This window comes from Carassius gibelio, chromosome B24 (genome assembly GCF_023724105.1).
Source record: "Carassius gibelio isolate Cgi1373 ecotype wild population from Czech Republic chromosome B24, carGib1.2-hapl.c, whole genome shotgun sequence".
Taxonomy (NCBI): domain Eukaryota; kingdom Metazoa; phylum Chordata; class Actinopteri; order Cypriniformes; family Cyprinidae; genus Carassius; species Carassius gibelio.
In genome coordinates this window covers 14316422-14333404 of record NC_068419.1, presented here as the reverse complement: position 1 = coordinate 14333404, position 16983 = coordinate 14316422, and the positions used below count along the sequence as shown (strand labels likewise).

The 16983-nt window shown below is 36.7% G+C and overlaps 1 protein-coding gene across 6 annotated transcripts in view; it reads right to left on the bottom strand.

Moving 5' to 3' along the window:
• The window catches only part of dlgap1b (discs, large (Drosophila) homolog-associated protein 1b), a 120916-nt gene that overhangs the window by 52976 nt on the left and 50957 nt on the right, over window positions 1–16983 (bottom strand). For 4 of the 6 annotated variants that reach the window (XM_052596473.1, XM_052596478.1, XM_052596477.1 and 1 more), the window contains one exon: window positions 1936–3066. In XM_052596473.1, coding sequence (XP_052452433.1) covers window positions 1936–3018 — 1083 coding nt within the window. In that variant the 5' untranslated portion in view covers window positions 3019–3066. The remainder of the gene's footprint in view (window positions 1–1935; window positions 3067–16983) is intronic. The other 2 variants (XM_052596476.1, XM_052596475.1) reach the window with 1 other exon arrangement.

Genomic DNA, 16983 nt, shown 5'->3' with positions numbered 1-16983 from the left:
TCCATCACTTTCTTTTTTTCTAAGACTCAATAACTGTGTCACATAGGGAACATAAGAGAAAGAGAGAGATAGCGAAAGGACAAACAAAATCCATTTTTTCCTCTTAATCTTCACACAAACAGTCACTGATCTCCAGGGCTGCAGGCTGAAATTTTTCTCACTTATCCTTCTCTTATTTGTTTATGATCTCTCTATCATACAGCATTAGTCCACAACAAAGAAATCAAAACACAAGCCATGGTCTCCGAGTTCATTTTAATCTGTCACATTCAGTGCAGCTAAAACACAACAGGTCAGTCCTGAGCATATGCTAATAAATTCAGCACTGGCATTGTTAGGGACCATCCATACAGAATGAGTTGTTAATATGCTAAAAAAACAGCTAGACATAGGCCCAGTGGAATAAATAAATTGAAAAAAAAAAGAGCATGATGCATTTTACTCATATTATTAAATATATTATTAAATATGTCAGTAACACTTTCTCAGACCAATTCTCACTATTAATTAGTGGCTTATTAGCAAGCATATTAGAAGCATATTGATTGTTTATTATTTATTACAAAACCATTAGATCCATTAATCCATCCTCATACATAAACTTAGGGAAATTTAGGGATAGCCCACCCAAAAATTACAGTTCTGTCATTAATTACTCACCCTCATATCGTTCCACACCTGTGAACCCTGTCTATGCAGGGTCAAAAAGCTTTTGGATTGCATCAAAAATATGTAATACATTTTGTTTTAATAATTCTGAAGATGAAAGAAGGTCTTACAGGTTTGGAAAAACATGAGAGTGAGTAATTAATGACAGAATTGTCATGTGTGGGTGGGCTATCCTTTTAAGTTTATGTATGGGGATGGATTAATGGATCTAAAATATGTTCATGCAGAATAAGGGTTTGTAGGTAATAATAAACAGCCAATTTGCTTCTAATATGCATGCTAATGTGACTACTTAATAGTTAGAATTGGTCCCTAAACTAAAGTGTTACTGACATATTTAATGAGTAAAATGCATCATGCCTTCTTTTTATATTTCACTGGGCCTCTGTCCAGCTGTTTTTTAGCATATTAACAACACATCCTGGATGGATGGTCCCTTACAACGCCATTGTTGTTGAATGTATTAATATATGCTCATTTTAACATATTCTCATTTTTGGGTGAGCAATCATTTTAACAACTACATAACTTATATTAATAAGCAGAAGTTTAGGAGTTTGTTGAGGCATCATGATGAGGCATCAATCCATCATGATTTCATAGAAAAACTATAAAAAATGTATCAAGACCTGTCACAACGGTCACAGATGACCAACTTATTTTCATAGAAACACTCTTAACTCTGGGTTAGGCAACGTCGGTCCTGAAGTGCTGATGTCCAGCAGAGTTTAGCTCCAACCCTGAAAAAAAAACTCACCTGCCTGTAGCCTTAGTAATCCTGCAGACCTTAGTTAGCTTGTTCAGGTGTGTTTGATTAGGGTTACAGCTAAACTCTGCAGGAAATCAGCACTCCAGGACCGACATTGCCTAGCCCTGGTCTGACTTATTTTCATAGAAACCCCAGCAAGATGTTTTAAAATGTTCAAAAACATTCTAGAATGTTAACAATTTTTTTTGTTTTGTTTAAAACGGACAGATGCATATACAGATCCCCTGTAACATGCTCAGACAAAGACATGCACATGCATGCAATATGTCTACTCTTCACAAACATGCAAACACACCAGGAAGATCATGCGCTGAAAGATGGAAAACATGGAGAGAGATGAAGCACAAGATGAAAAGATGTCACACCTTACACACCAAGAAACCAAATGACTCCTCAGCAGAAACAAATGAGGTGTGGAAGCTGACCTGATGGCACAGATGAAATGACAAAGGTGATGATGGTCGTGCTGATGAACAGAGGAGAAATCTCTCTCCTACCTGTAAAAACTGGCAGGTTCGTCCCTGCTGGCAGGTCTGTGCTTTGACTAGAGCTTTATCGATATTGACAGTGGCCTTCTGGTACACCTCTCGGGCCCTGCTCACCGTTAGTGTGCTTGACCAGGAGCTCTTCTTGACGAGTGGCCCAGCCTGGTCTACTGACATCGGGCCTCTGAAGGTCAGAGTGCCTCCTGTGGGGTTGGAGCAAGTGTAGCAACTTCCAACATCATTGTTACTTCGTGAGGTCTTCAGGGACGAGTGTCCCCCTCCTAGTGTGTTGTAGCTCTGTCCCAAGAAGTAGTGGGACTGGGATTTGTCTGGATGCCGGCCCATGGTCATGACTCCAGATGGTTGATGCTGGTGGTAAAGGCAGATTTCCCGGTCTAGAGTGTCGTCGGAGCTCCAGTACCCCGACCCGGGTGTCCGTGCACGAGGTTTGGGCTCGGAGCGACTGCGTTCCTTGTTTTTCCCCCGTTTGTTGCTGGACGACTTGTGCAGGGTGCCTACAGTTGTGGTGGAAACGTTTGGATGGGATGTAGCAGTCGCTATTGCATCGGTTGGGACAGCGGGGTCGTTTCCGTTGAGGCTGCGTTGACTGGGACCTTCCAGGGAATGAGACTTGGTGAATAGCTTTTGGACAGAGTGTACGAGGTGGCGTATACGCCCAGGACTGTCACTGCGCTGGTGCTCCAGCGCCGCAGTCCGTTTGTATTGTAATGTGTGATACCCATCCTTTCTCACTGGTTGCTGCTGGTCAAATTTCTCCAGCAGGGATGAATGGATGGCAGCTGAGCTGCATGGGCCATACCCGCCCCCAGTTCCTCCGGCTATGCCCCCTGGTCCCACATAGGGCACTATGGAGCATTCGTCCTTAAGCTCGTGATGTGATCCGTGATGTCGGCGAGGAAATGTGCTGCTAGCCAGATCTGATTGGCACCCATAGAAGCTGTGGTCACTCGGGTGGGCCTGGTTAAGGGCATAAGGCCGTCGTTCGTGGCGGAGGGTCAAAGACTCGTAGGATTGGTCGCAGTGTGTGAGTGTGTGGTGGTGGCTGCGGCTGGAGGACAAGCCTTTCATCGTCATCCTGATACACTCACCCTCTCACAGCCTCATCCACACACACTGAGACTACTGCAGAAAGACAGAGGGACAAAGAGACCAAAGAGGGCCAGAAAGCAATGTAGAAGACGAACAAATTAGGTGAAACAATGAAAAAAAGAGAAACACAAGAAGAGAGAAACAAATAAAGAGAGGGAGAGAAAGAAACAATATGCATTAAACATGGTCACATTTAGTTCATATTTTATAGCTCATAGTGTCCACTATAGTGGACTGTCCTTAAAAAACATTTTAACATTCACTACTATGGGTCTGACTTATACTAAGGAGGTACTAAACTTTTAAAATCGACTAGTTAGTTGGTTGCCTAAACGAATTGTGGATTAATCTGTCTCAAATGGACATCTTGTATAAGCAGACTGGTGTTAGAGTCACCTGACCCCAAGCATTTACATAAGATGTGTCTTGTTTTCAAAAACAGCTAGACTAGGCGCACTTGACTGGAGAGAAGAACACTGGATTATCTTGACACAATTTTAAAAATGTGACTATTTTAAACCTGACATGCCGTCTTAATGCAACACTTGGTGCAATGCTCAAGAAACAATGTGCGATTTGACAGGATGGCCAAATATGTCTGTCTGAATGTGTATGGCTTTAGCAGCAGTGCTTTTAAGGGGATATATTTAAAGACCAAGCAGAGCAAACTGTTTTAATAGACATTAAAAAATACATTCTGAAAAAAATCTGAATAATTGAAGACTAGTCACTCATGGTTCTGCACTACTTTTCAAAAGTTAGGGTTCAATAAGGCTTATTATTATTATTATTTTTATTATTATTATTATGTTCCCCTCTCTTCAACTCATGTCCTGTTAAGCAAAAATACAAAACAAAAAAACAACAATAATAATAATAAAAAAGATGAAGAAAAAAAGCAAGGATTCATTAAATTGTTCAAAAGTGACGTTAAAGACAAAATTATCATATTAGAATGATTTCTGAAGAATCAGCTGCTAAAAAAAATTGCTTTGACATCACAGGAATAAAATACATTTTTAAATATATCCAAATAGAAAACTGTTATTTTAAATTGTATTAATATTTCACAGTATTATTGATTTTATTGTATTTATGAATAAATAAAGACTGCCTTGGTGAGCATAAGTAGCTTCTTTTTAAAAAAGCATACTTGACTGCCCTCATATGAAAACAAAACATTAAATTCCAAAATCAATGCTCATTCAGAATGATTGACTTTCAGTCATTCTGTTGAGGCACACTGCCATGAGAATGAATGCCCCTTTAAAACAGAACAGTAAACGCAATAGAGATATTAGCACACCAACATTAGCATGTGAACATCCTCTCCAGGCATGCCTCGCCAAATCTGAAGAAAGACAGAGATGAAAGGAGCGAAAGCTAAAGCCAAAGACAGATTAACACTGAAAGAAAGGAATTGACGCATTTTGCTGTTTATTCAGCTATATCCTGTTTACTGTGTCAAAATGAGAAATCAGCCGTTCATGTTTGAAGTCATTTGTAAGACTGAATTCATTAAGAGCATTTACTAAAAGATCAATGACTGTACTGAGATCAATGGCATCCAGAGAGATGGATGCTTATACAGTGCATGAGCATTCAGCATATGCTATTTTAACAACCAAAAAAAAAAAAAATAAACCTTGAGGGATCAGTAAGATTTTATTTGTATTCTTCTTTTTTTTTAAAGAAATTAATACTTTTAATCAGCAAAAATATATTAAAATACATTGGTTCGAAGTCAAAGAATATACAACTATGTATGTGAATGTATTTTCATAACAATGTTATAAAATATTTCTATTTGCATTTATTTATATCCTCCATTTGTTTTCTTCCTCCAAAAATTGTGCAAAAAGTTACTAATGTAGTGGATACCAAGTACACATTCTGAAATTATATGCATTATAACAAAAAGACATTCACCCGCATATTAAAGCTAAACACATATACAAAAGTTTACTAAACCTGTTATCTGCTAATGAATCTCATTTATACACTCGCTTCACTTCCTTATGCTTTGTGGTGACTCCTGCCTGAAACTGTAACTGGTGCAGAGCAAATCTCTTGCCTTATTATAACATTCTCTCGCAGTCTCTGTAAGAACACTGAAGATGTGGAAACACAATAATTAATCGTTTCATCCTCCGTATGTCCCTTTCTTTGGTAACAGATGAAGTCAAACTACTATTCTACCAAGGCAAAATAGAACACACACATCCAAATACACTAATTTCCAAGCAACTTTTGTTTTGTTTTGATGAAATATGCAAATCAATGAGCGTGTAAGTTTTAACCAATTGATGGGAGAGCTGAAACAAATGTAAAGCATATGATTATTTCATGAAACTGATAAATAAACCATAGCGTCAGTGATTCTGATGAAATCTTCATAGCTGATGTCATGGCATGCATCATGTTAATGCATGAGCTGCTAGTGAACGTGTTGCTCAAATGTTCAATTCTTGGCTGAAAAATAGCTTGATGTGTGTGTGTCGCTCCCCAGAGGAGATCGATTTCTTTGTTTTCTTGTTCTTAGTGAGGCAGATATAACTCTGAAAACAAAAGAAAAATGAAAATGCGTCTCTCAGTTGCATTCGCCTGTACTTCTTAGTTGAGATAGGACACAAACACACACAAAGTGAAAGAAAAGATATTAAAGATTGAGATAAACAAAATTGACAGACTCTATCAAGCTACAAAAAGAACAAAAATATCATTAAAGTGATCCTAAAAGTACTGTATTACAACTTATAATGCACTATACTTCAAGTCTTCTCAAGTCAAATACTAGTAGTCAAAGAAACGTTTTTTATAAGATGAAATTCACTGGAAAACTTCCACTAGAGGACAAATCATTGACGTCAAACCTGATGCAACATGTCTTGAGGGGCCAGATTTGAATGTATGCGGTGACAAATGAGATTTATTGAATAAAGATCACTAAATGTTTAAAAACAGCATCTCTGGGTATGTGTGTGTGTGTAAAAGCATGTGGGCTTGATACCTTCACATTAAGGCTCATATCTGAATTGTTGTGCAAGGCTGAGCTCATTCATTGCCCCCTAAAGCCTTTCAGATGTATCCTAGTGGAACTTGCTCTAAATTAGACGAGTGGAAATCCATAAATAAAGATGCTCATCTTGTACTTTCTTCTGCAGCCCGACTCTCACTAGAGCATTACAATTCTTCTTCACTCTCTTTTAATTACATTTAATGTCCATGCTCCAATTGACCTATTGGTAAGCCCCTCCCCTCGAACGCAGATGAGCCAATGGCAGTCAAGTATCAGTTGCACGGGGAGCGGAACTCGGACATCTTTAGGTTTCAGTGCCATAGAGAAACACTGGAAGATCTGAAGATTCCATCGGTTTGATGGTGTTTATGCTACAAAAAAAAATTTAAAAAAAATTGTGCCTGAGGTACTTGTAACACTTATTCCAAGTATCCTAAGAGGATGGCCAATATAATTTATTTTATTACATTTTCTAAACCCAAACAAAACAAATCAAAATGTCTCTAAGCATTCAACCCCAATCCCAAATTTTCTTGTTGTCATACACTCATTACTTACAATTTTCAGCTGCTCAAGCAGAACATTAATGTCATCTTGTGCTTCAGCAAGGTCTCTCTGGCTAAAACTAGCTAACAGTAAAATTATAGTGAACTGTTCTCACATCATGTACAGTGTAGGTCAAAAACACATAAACGAAGGTCTACGTTCTAGTGTCTCCCCATATTAAACTGGTCAAACGTACATTAATTTAATCGTACCATGCGATATGTGAACATTTTTGATCGTCATCCACGATCGTGATGACCGTAACATGAAGCTTCTCCCATTTGCGTTGTGATCTGTGAACCCTTGCTTCAAGTTACCCACCATATTTATTTTAAAATATTTTTTATATCCCTCCATGGAATAATTAATTCCCACTTGAATGATGGACCTTCTGTGTCCAAATTGTGCGAAAACATTGTGGGACAACGTTTTCACTCAGACTGCTGTCATTATAAGACAGTGAGCAACTCAGTTTGTTTGTTCGACAGAGCAACGGTAACAAAGATGGCGGAGCTTACCACTAAGTCAATTGATCTGGGGTTTTTTTTACGGTGAAGTCATACTTAAGATTAGGAAAAAACATGAACCTTAAGTATTAAAGTACTCACCATGGAGTACTCTCGACATAAATGATAATTCAAATCATGTGATTGATTGAAAAGAGAAACCTTTCTTTCTTGATATGACTTTATTTTCACAGCTCTCTCAGTTTCGTTCATTAGCTGACCCTTCGTTCCTCCATCACATCTTCCTCTCTCTCTTTTGCTTTGATTGAAGTGTGCTATGAAACACAATCAAATCGAGCTGACAGATGACACGACAGCCGAGAGTTTCTCTCTCTGGGCCAAACTAATTACGCTGTCTGTCATTAATGAGCGCAGCACCACGTCACTCTTTGATTACACACACTCTATGAACAATTTCTTCCTGCAGATCTGTTTGATCAGAGAAAACAAACACATGAAGAAGAGACAGAGAGAGTGAGAGGGACAAAGAGAGAGGGGGGCTGTGTACAAAGAAATGCTCAGTAATCACTATTCTAGAGTTTAGCACAGCTAAATGGTTTCAAGGTAAACACAAGAAGCCCTTTCAGTAAAGAATAACAACAGCAACTAAACCTGAGCAAGAAAAAAAGACGAAAGCAAGCTATTTAGGTGAGTAACACCCCTCCTCTTGCATTTATTGACTGTTTATTAAATATTTCATCCTCCACTCACTTTGTACATGAAATATTTAAGCTAATTTTCATAGAACCTTTGAATACTTACAGGATCCAAGAGTAATACTCTCAAGTACTTTAGGTCTAGTGCTCTCAGCTACATTTAAGACATTAAGTCATGATTATCTGCAAACATGTGACCAATTTGGAAAAAAAGGTAAACAGTATGTAAACATTACAATGTCTTTTAAAGGGGTCATGAACTGAGAAATCAAATTGATTCTGTATATAGAGGTAAATGTGCTATAAAAACATTAGATTTCTGAGTTTCAAAACTCAAAACTTTTTTGTTAGTCTAAAAACAGCTTAAATTGAACTAGGGCTGCACGATTAATCACAAGCGATGGTCATGCGTGTCTCGTCAGTAAAGCTGGTTCTGTGATTAGCGGTAAATCTCCATCACCTGCTTTCAAATGGAGCGGCACTTAATATACAGAGCAATAGTTCGCTGACAAGCTACGCAATATCGCGTTCATAACCGCATGCCATTGATCTGCGATTAGGAACGTGATATTGCATAGCTTGTCAGCAAACTACGGCTCTCCGTAGTAAGTGCTTCTCCATTTGAAAGCAAGTGATGGACTTTTACCGCTAATCACAGAACCAGCTTTACTGACGAGACACGCATGACAATCGCATGCGATTAATCCTGCAGCCCTATATCGAACCCAATCCGCCAAAACGCCAGGTCATGGAATGTGCCACTTTATGATGTAATAATGTGGCTAAACACCTCCGCAGAAAAAGATCAATGCCTGCTTCACATCACTGCCTTTTTAGCCCCGCCCACCGTTTAAGGCAGTGCCACACCACGTAAAGAAGAACTTGGTCCTTTATTCACTTAATTTTACTATTGATTTGTTTACAAACAATGCAAAATTTGACGCAACATTTTCAGGAAGAATGAAACTAAAAGAACTGATGTTGCACCACAGAAGTGTGAGCAACTGTTTTCATCACCTGATCATTATAGCTTTGACTGTTATTACATTGTTTGATATGTACTGAATATTAATGCATTTTTAACATTAAAAAACAGCAGTGCCCATCAATGAAAATAATGCTGTGTGCTTACTATATAAAAATGAATTAAAATAAAATATAATACTGTTCATAAGTCATACAGCAAGTAAGGGGACAGTAAGTTTTTAATAGATCAAATGTGACAGTTAAGACAGTTAAGTTAATAAATTATATAGAAATCATATTCTATATCAAAATGCTGTTTTTTTATTGTTTTCAGCATTGATAACAATAAGAAATGTTTCTTGAACAGATAATCAGAATTTCATCACCAATTTCAGAAACCTTGATGTCATTTTTCTAAATTGTAGAAACAATAATTTAATTGGATTTTTTATTTATTTATTTTTTCTCCCAACAACAGGCAACTTGAAACTGATCATACCTGAATATACTCAGTCTTTAGTTGTTTCACTTTCATAATCTAAATTTGTAATATTTATTAACATTGTCCATAAAAACTATGCATTAAGAGTAATGCAACAGTTAAATGAAATGGGGGAAGTGGTGGCCTAATGGTTAGAGGGTTGGACTCCCAATCGAAGGGTTGTGGGTTCTAGTCTCGGGCCAGACGGAATTGTGGGTGGGGGGAGTGCATGAACAGCTCTTTCTCCACCTCTCCACCTTCAATACCATGACTTAGGTGCCCTTGAGCAAGGCATCAACCCCCAACTGCTCCCCGGGCGCCGCAGCATAAATGGCTGCCCACTGCTCTGGGTGTGTGCTCACAGTGTGTGTGTGTGTGTTCACTGCTCTGTGTGTGTGCATTTGGGATGGGTTAAATGCAGAGCACAAATTCTGAGTATGGGTCACCATACGTGGCTGAATGTCACTTCACTTTTTTTTTAAATACTATGGATGTTAAGTTGCGTCAGTTTGAACTGTTGATTTTAGTACAATGAACAGATGATCTTAGTTTTGTGTGTATTGTATCCACCAAATTTTTTTTAAAAGGTATTACATGTTATTATTTTATTTTATTTTTGAAAATTGGTTGAGAATTTTTTGGCTAGAGTTTTGAAAAATGACATGAAGGTTTTGATATTAGTGAAAAAAATTATTGTAAAAAAAAAAAAAATCCCTTAAATTATTTCTGAAGAATCACATGACACTGACTGAAGACTAGAATAAAGGCTACAGAACATTTAGCTTAACATTACAGGAATAAATACATTTTAATATACATTAAAATAGAAAATGGTTATTTAAAAATGTAATAATATTGCAGAATTTACTATATTTTTGATCAAATAAAAGCATGAGTGACTTCTTCAAAGCCACAATCTTCTAATGGTAGTGTATGTTTCATTTAAAAAGATATTTTTCCATTTTTCTTATATCTGATTTTTACATTTGCCATTTCTTAATGCTTTCTATCAAAATAATGAATATTGTTGTTAATATAAATGTGCCATTTTGTGTCTAGATAAGCATTATGCTCAAAGAGATTTGTCATCATCCTGGTGGCCTGGTGAAACTCGGATGTTCTGATCTGATCAAAGGTGATCCTTGAACTAAAAGCTAATTATGAGACAGTCCATGCTGAACTCAAAAAGCATAATTCTTTCTAGAAATAAACAACCTATTACAAAACACCACCAACAAACCTGAAAACTGCCTGCACAAAACCAAGCGTGGAGGTGTAAACCACATTAAGCCCAACCAAGAAAGTGGGCTGCACGCTAATTGGTGCTGTGACTATATAAAAGGGCCATTCCATTTCGAATCCTGTGACCTCCCATCCGTTTGTACCATAACAACATATTGTTCCGACCAGCGAGCAATTTTCTTTTTTCCCTCTTTCAATAAAGCCCAAATAAAGACAACTATAAATAATCTCGCGGGGGAAATTGAACGAGGTCGTTTTTTTCTCATCTCCATGGCAACAAGTCTTTTCCCCCATCGCCTCACCCATCAGAGAGTGTATTGCTCGTGAACTCATGAGGAGTTGGTGAGAAAGTGATTCTTGGTGTGAAAATGCAAGTTGCCATTTCAGTAACAGGGTTAAGAGTGAATAGCAGGAGTCGTGTGTGGAAAAGAAGGAAAGATGGCTTTGATTCGGACCCCTATGAATTATAAATGAGGACGTTCGGTCGTAGTTTTGGATGTTGTGTGTGTCCGCGTGTGTTTGTGAGATCGCTGTTTGTGTGTCTGGTGCTTGTGTGCTAGAAATGTCTTGTGGGTGATATGTACAGTTGGCTGAGAGTGCAATAACAGGCTGCTGATGGGGCTGACGGAAACCATCAGGATCAAACTGACAAGTGAAGCAGAGATACAGCCGAGGGGACCGACACAACACAAACTTCTCCAAGCGGAATATACACAACAGGCTAAACACTGCATATGACATGCTAAACCTGCTACAGAATTCACATTTCACACCCCAAACTACAAAAACAGACTGTGACAGTGCAGTGTTTGTTATAAGCAACCCAGTTTTGCTCAGATGAACGCTAATGAACATGATGCACGGCATTGACTTTCGGCAGCCAATCAGAATGCACCTCAATAAAGACCTAACCAAGAAAAACAAGATTGCAAAAAAATGGGAAAATCAAATGAAAATTGTCTTCTGGTATTGAAGGAGTTCAAAGGAAGCTCCATCATACATGTCTTATAAATAAGGCACAAGAAAAGAAAAAAAAGTGACCTGATTTCCAGTTCAGTGGTCAATATATTGCTGACATTTCCAGCATTATTCATCATAAATGAATCAAGGTTTTGTGTGTTTTAATCATAGTATCCCTACAGTGAAATATAAAAATACTAAAACATACAGAATTTGAAATACATGTATTTGATTATAAGTATACTACAAATATGTTTCATATTTTCGCACTAAATACTTTAGTATACTAAACTGCTAAATTGCACTTTAATTGTGCAGAAGTAGTGTTGAAGTCCAACTCAAAATGAACAGAAGTATATTTGATTGAGCTAAAGTGGAACTATAGTGCAAGTATATTTTAGGTACACTTTAAATATCTTGCTTTTAAAGGTTAACAGATCATACAATCAATAATCATCAATAGTGATATTAAACACATTTTAGGCTTCATATTAAGATTTGTGCACAAGTAGTTCTCCAAATAAAGTAACACAATTTTTTTATATAAGTCTCAAGTTATATGTGAATAAATATGTTGACAGATTTGAACTATACATAGTATGAAATAAATGTATTTCATAATATGTTTTTTTTTTTTTTTTACTAGGGTATTCATGCTCTGACATACTACATAATTATATTTCATCATCATTGGACATTTATAAATAATAAACACTGTTACTAATGGTTTGATTTTGCTTTAACCAAAAGTTGTATTTACATGTTAAAAGCAATGCATATTACTATTTAAAAGTAAGTAAGATTAGGTCAGCACGATTTTTATATTGAAAATATATTAATGCTTTTATTAAGTGAAGGATATATTTTTTAATATTATAAATGATATTTATTTCAATTTATTTACAAATAAAAGATTTTTATCACGTTATACAATAAAACACTAAGCAGCAAAACTGTTTTAAACACTGACCTTTTTCCCCATCTTTGACCAAATTTTAAGAATATAAGCAGATCATTTAAAATTATTTTTTAAATTTAACTCCAAAAACCTCCCAGCAATTTTCCTCTGTAGTGATACACAGGATTATGCACAATCTCACTCACTCTAAATGTGCATGCTGTGTGTGTGTGAGTGTGTGTGTGTGTGTGTGCTCTTTCTCACACTCTCAGCCAAATTACACTCTTAATGCCTAAATAACTAAAGCATGATTTTTTTCATACAAAATGAAACTTTACATAAACCTCGGCTCATGGTACCCTGTTTAAACGAAACCCTCTTTAATGAGCTAAAGAGTAACCAAAAAGAGCTTTTTACAATATAGTCTAAATATCATGTTCTGTCCTTTCACAGCTGATAGACGGCTAACAGCCTCAATGATCTTAAGACAGGGAAATAAACTACATATTTTTCTTTTAGATCATTGTAGAAGACACATAAAATCGTCCTCATGGGAACATCTAACGTGTTAGCCTGAATTAATGGGAAATTGCATAACCAGTTGAGCTCCTAATTCTCAGGAAAACTAAAACACCAATTATAAAAATAGAAACAGAAAAACAACTAGGAAATGGAAACCAAATTTTTAAAGAAACAAAGGAATGTAAAACCACAATCCACTCTTTTCAAATCCAATTTTGTGGATTTAGCATTAGCAGAAGCTTAGCATGTTCAGGTCAAAAGGTGAATAATCTGATGAGACGGACACAAGTCTTGCTCTCTCTGTGTCTTTCTACTGATAACTCACCATTAGCGCGGATGTGCAGGTCAGTTTAACTTTTAACACCTCACCGTTAATAGACTGAGGTCTCTGTGCTCTTATAACAGGAGGACAGATGTGTCTGGAAATTGTCTACCTCTAGGAAAAGAGTAATAAGGGTGAAAGGTACAGATTTTTGTGTTAAAAAGCAGACCCTGATGACTTCTTTTGAATATCAAGCTGTATATGTGAGTTTAAATATATAAGTGTGTGATTAGTGAGGCATCATATGTGACCATGGACCACAAAACCAGTCATATGTGTCAATTTTTCAAAATTGAGATTTGTACAAAATCTGAAAGTTGAATAAATAAGCTTTTCTGTTGACGATACAACTGTATCTGGACGATATAGAATGGTACAACTACAAATCTGGAATCTGAGGGTGCATAAAAATCTAAACATTGAGAAAATCGCCTTTAAAACTGTCCAAATGAAGTTCTAATCAATGCATATTACTAACTAAAAAATTTGTCATTATATTTACGGTAGGACATTTCCAATATATCTTCATGGAACATGTTCTTTACTTAATATTGTAATGATTTTTGGCATAAAGGAAAAATCAATCATTTTGACCCCTACAATGTATTGTTGGCTATTGCTACAAATACCAATACCTGTGCTACTTAAGACTGATTTTGTTGTCCAGGGTCACATATTACAAACTGAAGATAAGATTTAAAGAAACAGTTCACCCATTAAATGCAATTCCTGAAACATGTATGTTTCAAACCCTGAACCATGATTTTTCTTTTTTCTGTGGAACAAAAGTTTTTTTTTTTTTTTTGTCCATGTTGCTTTTTTCCATAGCCTACTAATAAAGTGAATGGGGAATGGGCTGTTGGCTAAAAAACAAAAACAAAAACCCTGAAAAACATTAATATATTCCATTGAATCATTTTTAGCGAGATATATATATATACATATTTTCATGTTTTTGAAAGTCTTTTGTGCTCAACAAGGCAGCATTTATATGATCAAAAATACAGTAAAATAGTAATTTGTGAAATATTATTACAATTTAAATGTTTTCTATTTCAGGATATTTTAAAATATATTTTAATCCTTTGATGGCAAAGCTGAATATTTAAAATCGAAATATTTTAAACTCTGTAAATGTTTTTACTGTCACCTTTGATCAATTTAATTCACAGTTGCATATAATTATTAATTATTTTCTAAAAACAAAACCTTGTTGACAAACCTGGTCTGAATATGCACAAATTGGGGGGGTGGGGGTGGGGGGGGCAAAGGATGCAAGACATGTTTCCCTGCTGCTCCGCAAGAAAGTGATCAATTTATTTATTCATCCCAGTTTGGTATAACTACTTTAAACAAGTTGAGAAACTAGTCGTCATCTCTAGCGAAAACGGACATGGGCAAGTGTGGCCGCAGCAAAGCCACACACTCATCGGAGGATGCTGACGTGACTTCAGGGAGTATTAGTTCCACTGAGAATTAATCTGCAAACATAGCTCTCCTCCAGGGCATGCAGGGAAACTGAGTCCTTATCAACTGATTTATGTGCATAGATTGACACAGATAGACAGGAAGTCAAAGACTGGCTTGGGTCCATACAGCACAAAGTGGAATCAAACACTGACACTACCAGAGAATTGAAAAGCTCAGCAGCCGACCACAGCGATCGCATAACAAAATTAGAATCCACAAATTTCAACGCTTCAAAAACAAGTGGGACATTTGGATGCCCAATGTGAAGATCTGGAAAGAATGAGTATAAAAAGGCAAGTACGCTGCTTGCCCATCAGTTACGACAGGACTCATCCTCTCATCCAGAGATGTATAGTAACGAAGTAGAACTACTTCACTACTGTACTTAAGTACTAAAAGCCAGTAGCTAGTTCTTTCTGACAGTTCGATTCAATAAACCGGTTGAAGAAAACAGTTCACCGGTTCTTTTGCGCTTGACGTAATGACGAAATTGGCGATGATTGCAAGCCTTTGGTTTACCTGCGCTCATAACATTAGCACAGAATCAGTTCAGAATCAATCACCAAAATAATCAGTTTGGTTCAGACGCTCTGTGTATCGGTTTGTTTCACGTTGAATCACACATGCGCAGTATCATCAGCTCCTTGGTTCTCGAATCGGACACGAATTCGTAAACGGTTCTTGACTCGTGAACGAGTCAGTCTGTTGTTCGTTATCTGGCTCGGCTCGGTGTTCATCTTCAGTTCTCTTTTCACAGCAGTTCAGTCAGTGTACTGTTTGAGTAAATTAATTACACTGGGATATTGGTTTGTTTGAACTCAGAGGGAGTGTCAGACACATTAAAAAAGTTAATATCTTAAGTCATTTGTGGATTAATGCGTATCGTTTAAAACGATTCAGCTCGATTTGGTGGACTGTTTCAAAAAGATCTGGTTACATCGAATGATTCGTTCACGGACCGGATATCACAAACTGCTTTGTTTTGAACTGTCTTACAACAGACACGGAAGAGAAGACAATGCTGAATTAAGTTTTTGCTATTTATTATATTTAACTGACCCTCTGATGTCACATGGACTACTTTGATTATGTTTTTCTTACCTTTCTGGACATGGACAGTATACCGTACACACAGCTTCAATGGAGGGACTGAGAGCTCTCAGACTAAATCTAAAATATCTTAAACTGTGTTCCAAAGATAAACGGAGGTCTTAAATGTTTGAAACAACATGAGGGTAAGTTATTAATGACATAATTTTGCAAATTACAAAAAATTACAGTCAAAGGAATTGTGATTGTCCTTTAGGTTAATAATTTGAAATAATAAAAACAATATGTTCAAACTTTTGACTACTTCCTTTAATGACTACATAACACAATACTTGTACTTTTACTTTCAGTACTTGAGTAGTAACTTTTAAAATAGACTACTTGCAATACTTAAGTACAAAAAATGTTGAATACTTTAGTACTTCTACTTAAGTGGGGGAGCACTTCAACTTCTACTCAAGTCACTTTTTTGATAGAACACTTGTACTTTTCCTCAAGTATGGGTCTCTAGTACTTTATACATCTCTGCTCTCATCACATTCCTCAGATTCAGACTCCAGCAGGAGTAACAACAAACTCCCATCTAATTAATGATCATTTTAAAGAATATTTGTTCATGTGTGTTCCTGTAGCTCAATTGTAGAGCACTGCCTTAGCAGTGCAAAAGGTCTTCGGTTCGATTTTGATACACTCCCTCAAACACTAAACCAGGCATCTATTTCTTTAATTGTAAAGAAATTAAAGACCCTTTAAATTGTGCCTCTTACCGCCCCGTCAGCCTTTTTAATGTTGACTTTAAACTCTTATCAAAACTGCCGGAATTACGTCTGGAATACATTTTACCATCCAGCATTTTCCCGGACCAGGCTGGGTTTATTATAAATAGGCACTCATTTTTTAATATTAGAACAATGTTTAACATTGTATACAATCCCTCTTCCTCTGTTGTCCCAGAAGCTATAATTTCATTAGACGCAGAGAAAGCTTTTGACTAGGTGGAGTGGAAATATCTATTTTTTACATTAAAGAGATTCGATTTTGGTGAGAAATGTATTTCATGGTTGAAGTTACTTCATTCTGTCCCTCAAGCTTCTTTCAGGACCAATAACACTCGCTCAGGATACTTTTCCCTTCACTGGTCTACTCACCAGGGATGCACCCTAAGTCCAGTTCTCTTTGCCATTGCTACTGAGCCCCTTTCTATTGCATTGTGGTCTGACCCATCTATATTGAATGAGCACAGAACAAAAAGTGTCATTGTATGCAGATGATCTTCTTAACATTTCAGATTTTTGCAGCTCTGAATACTTTA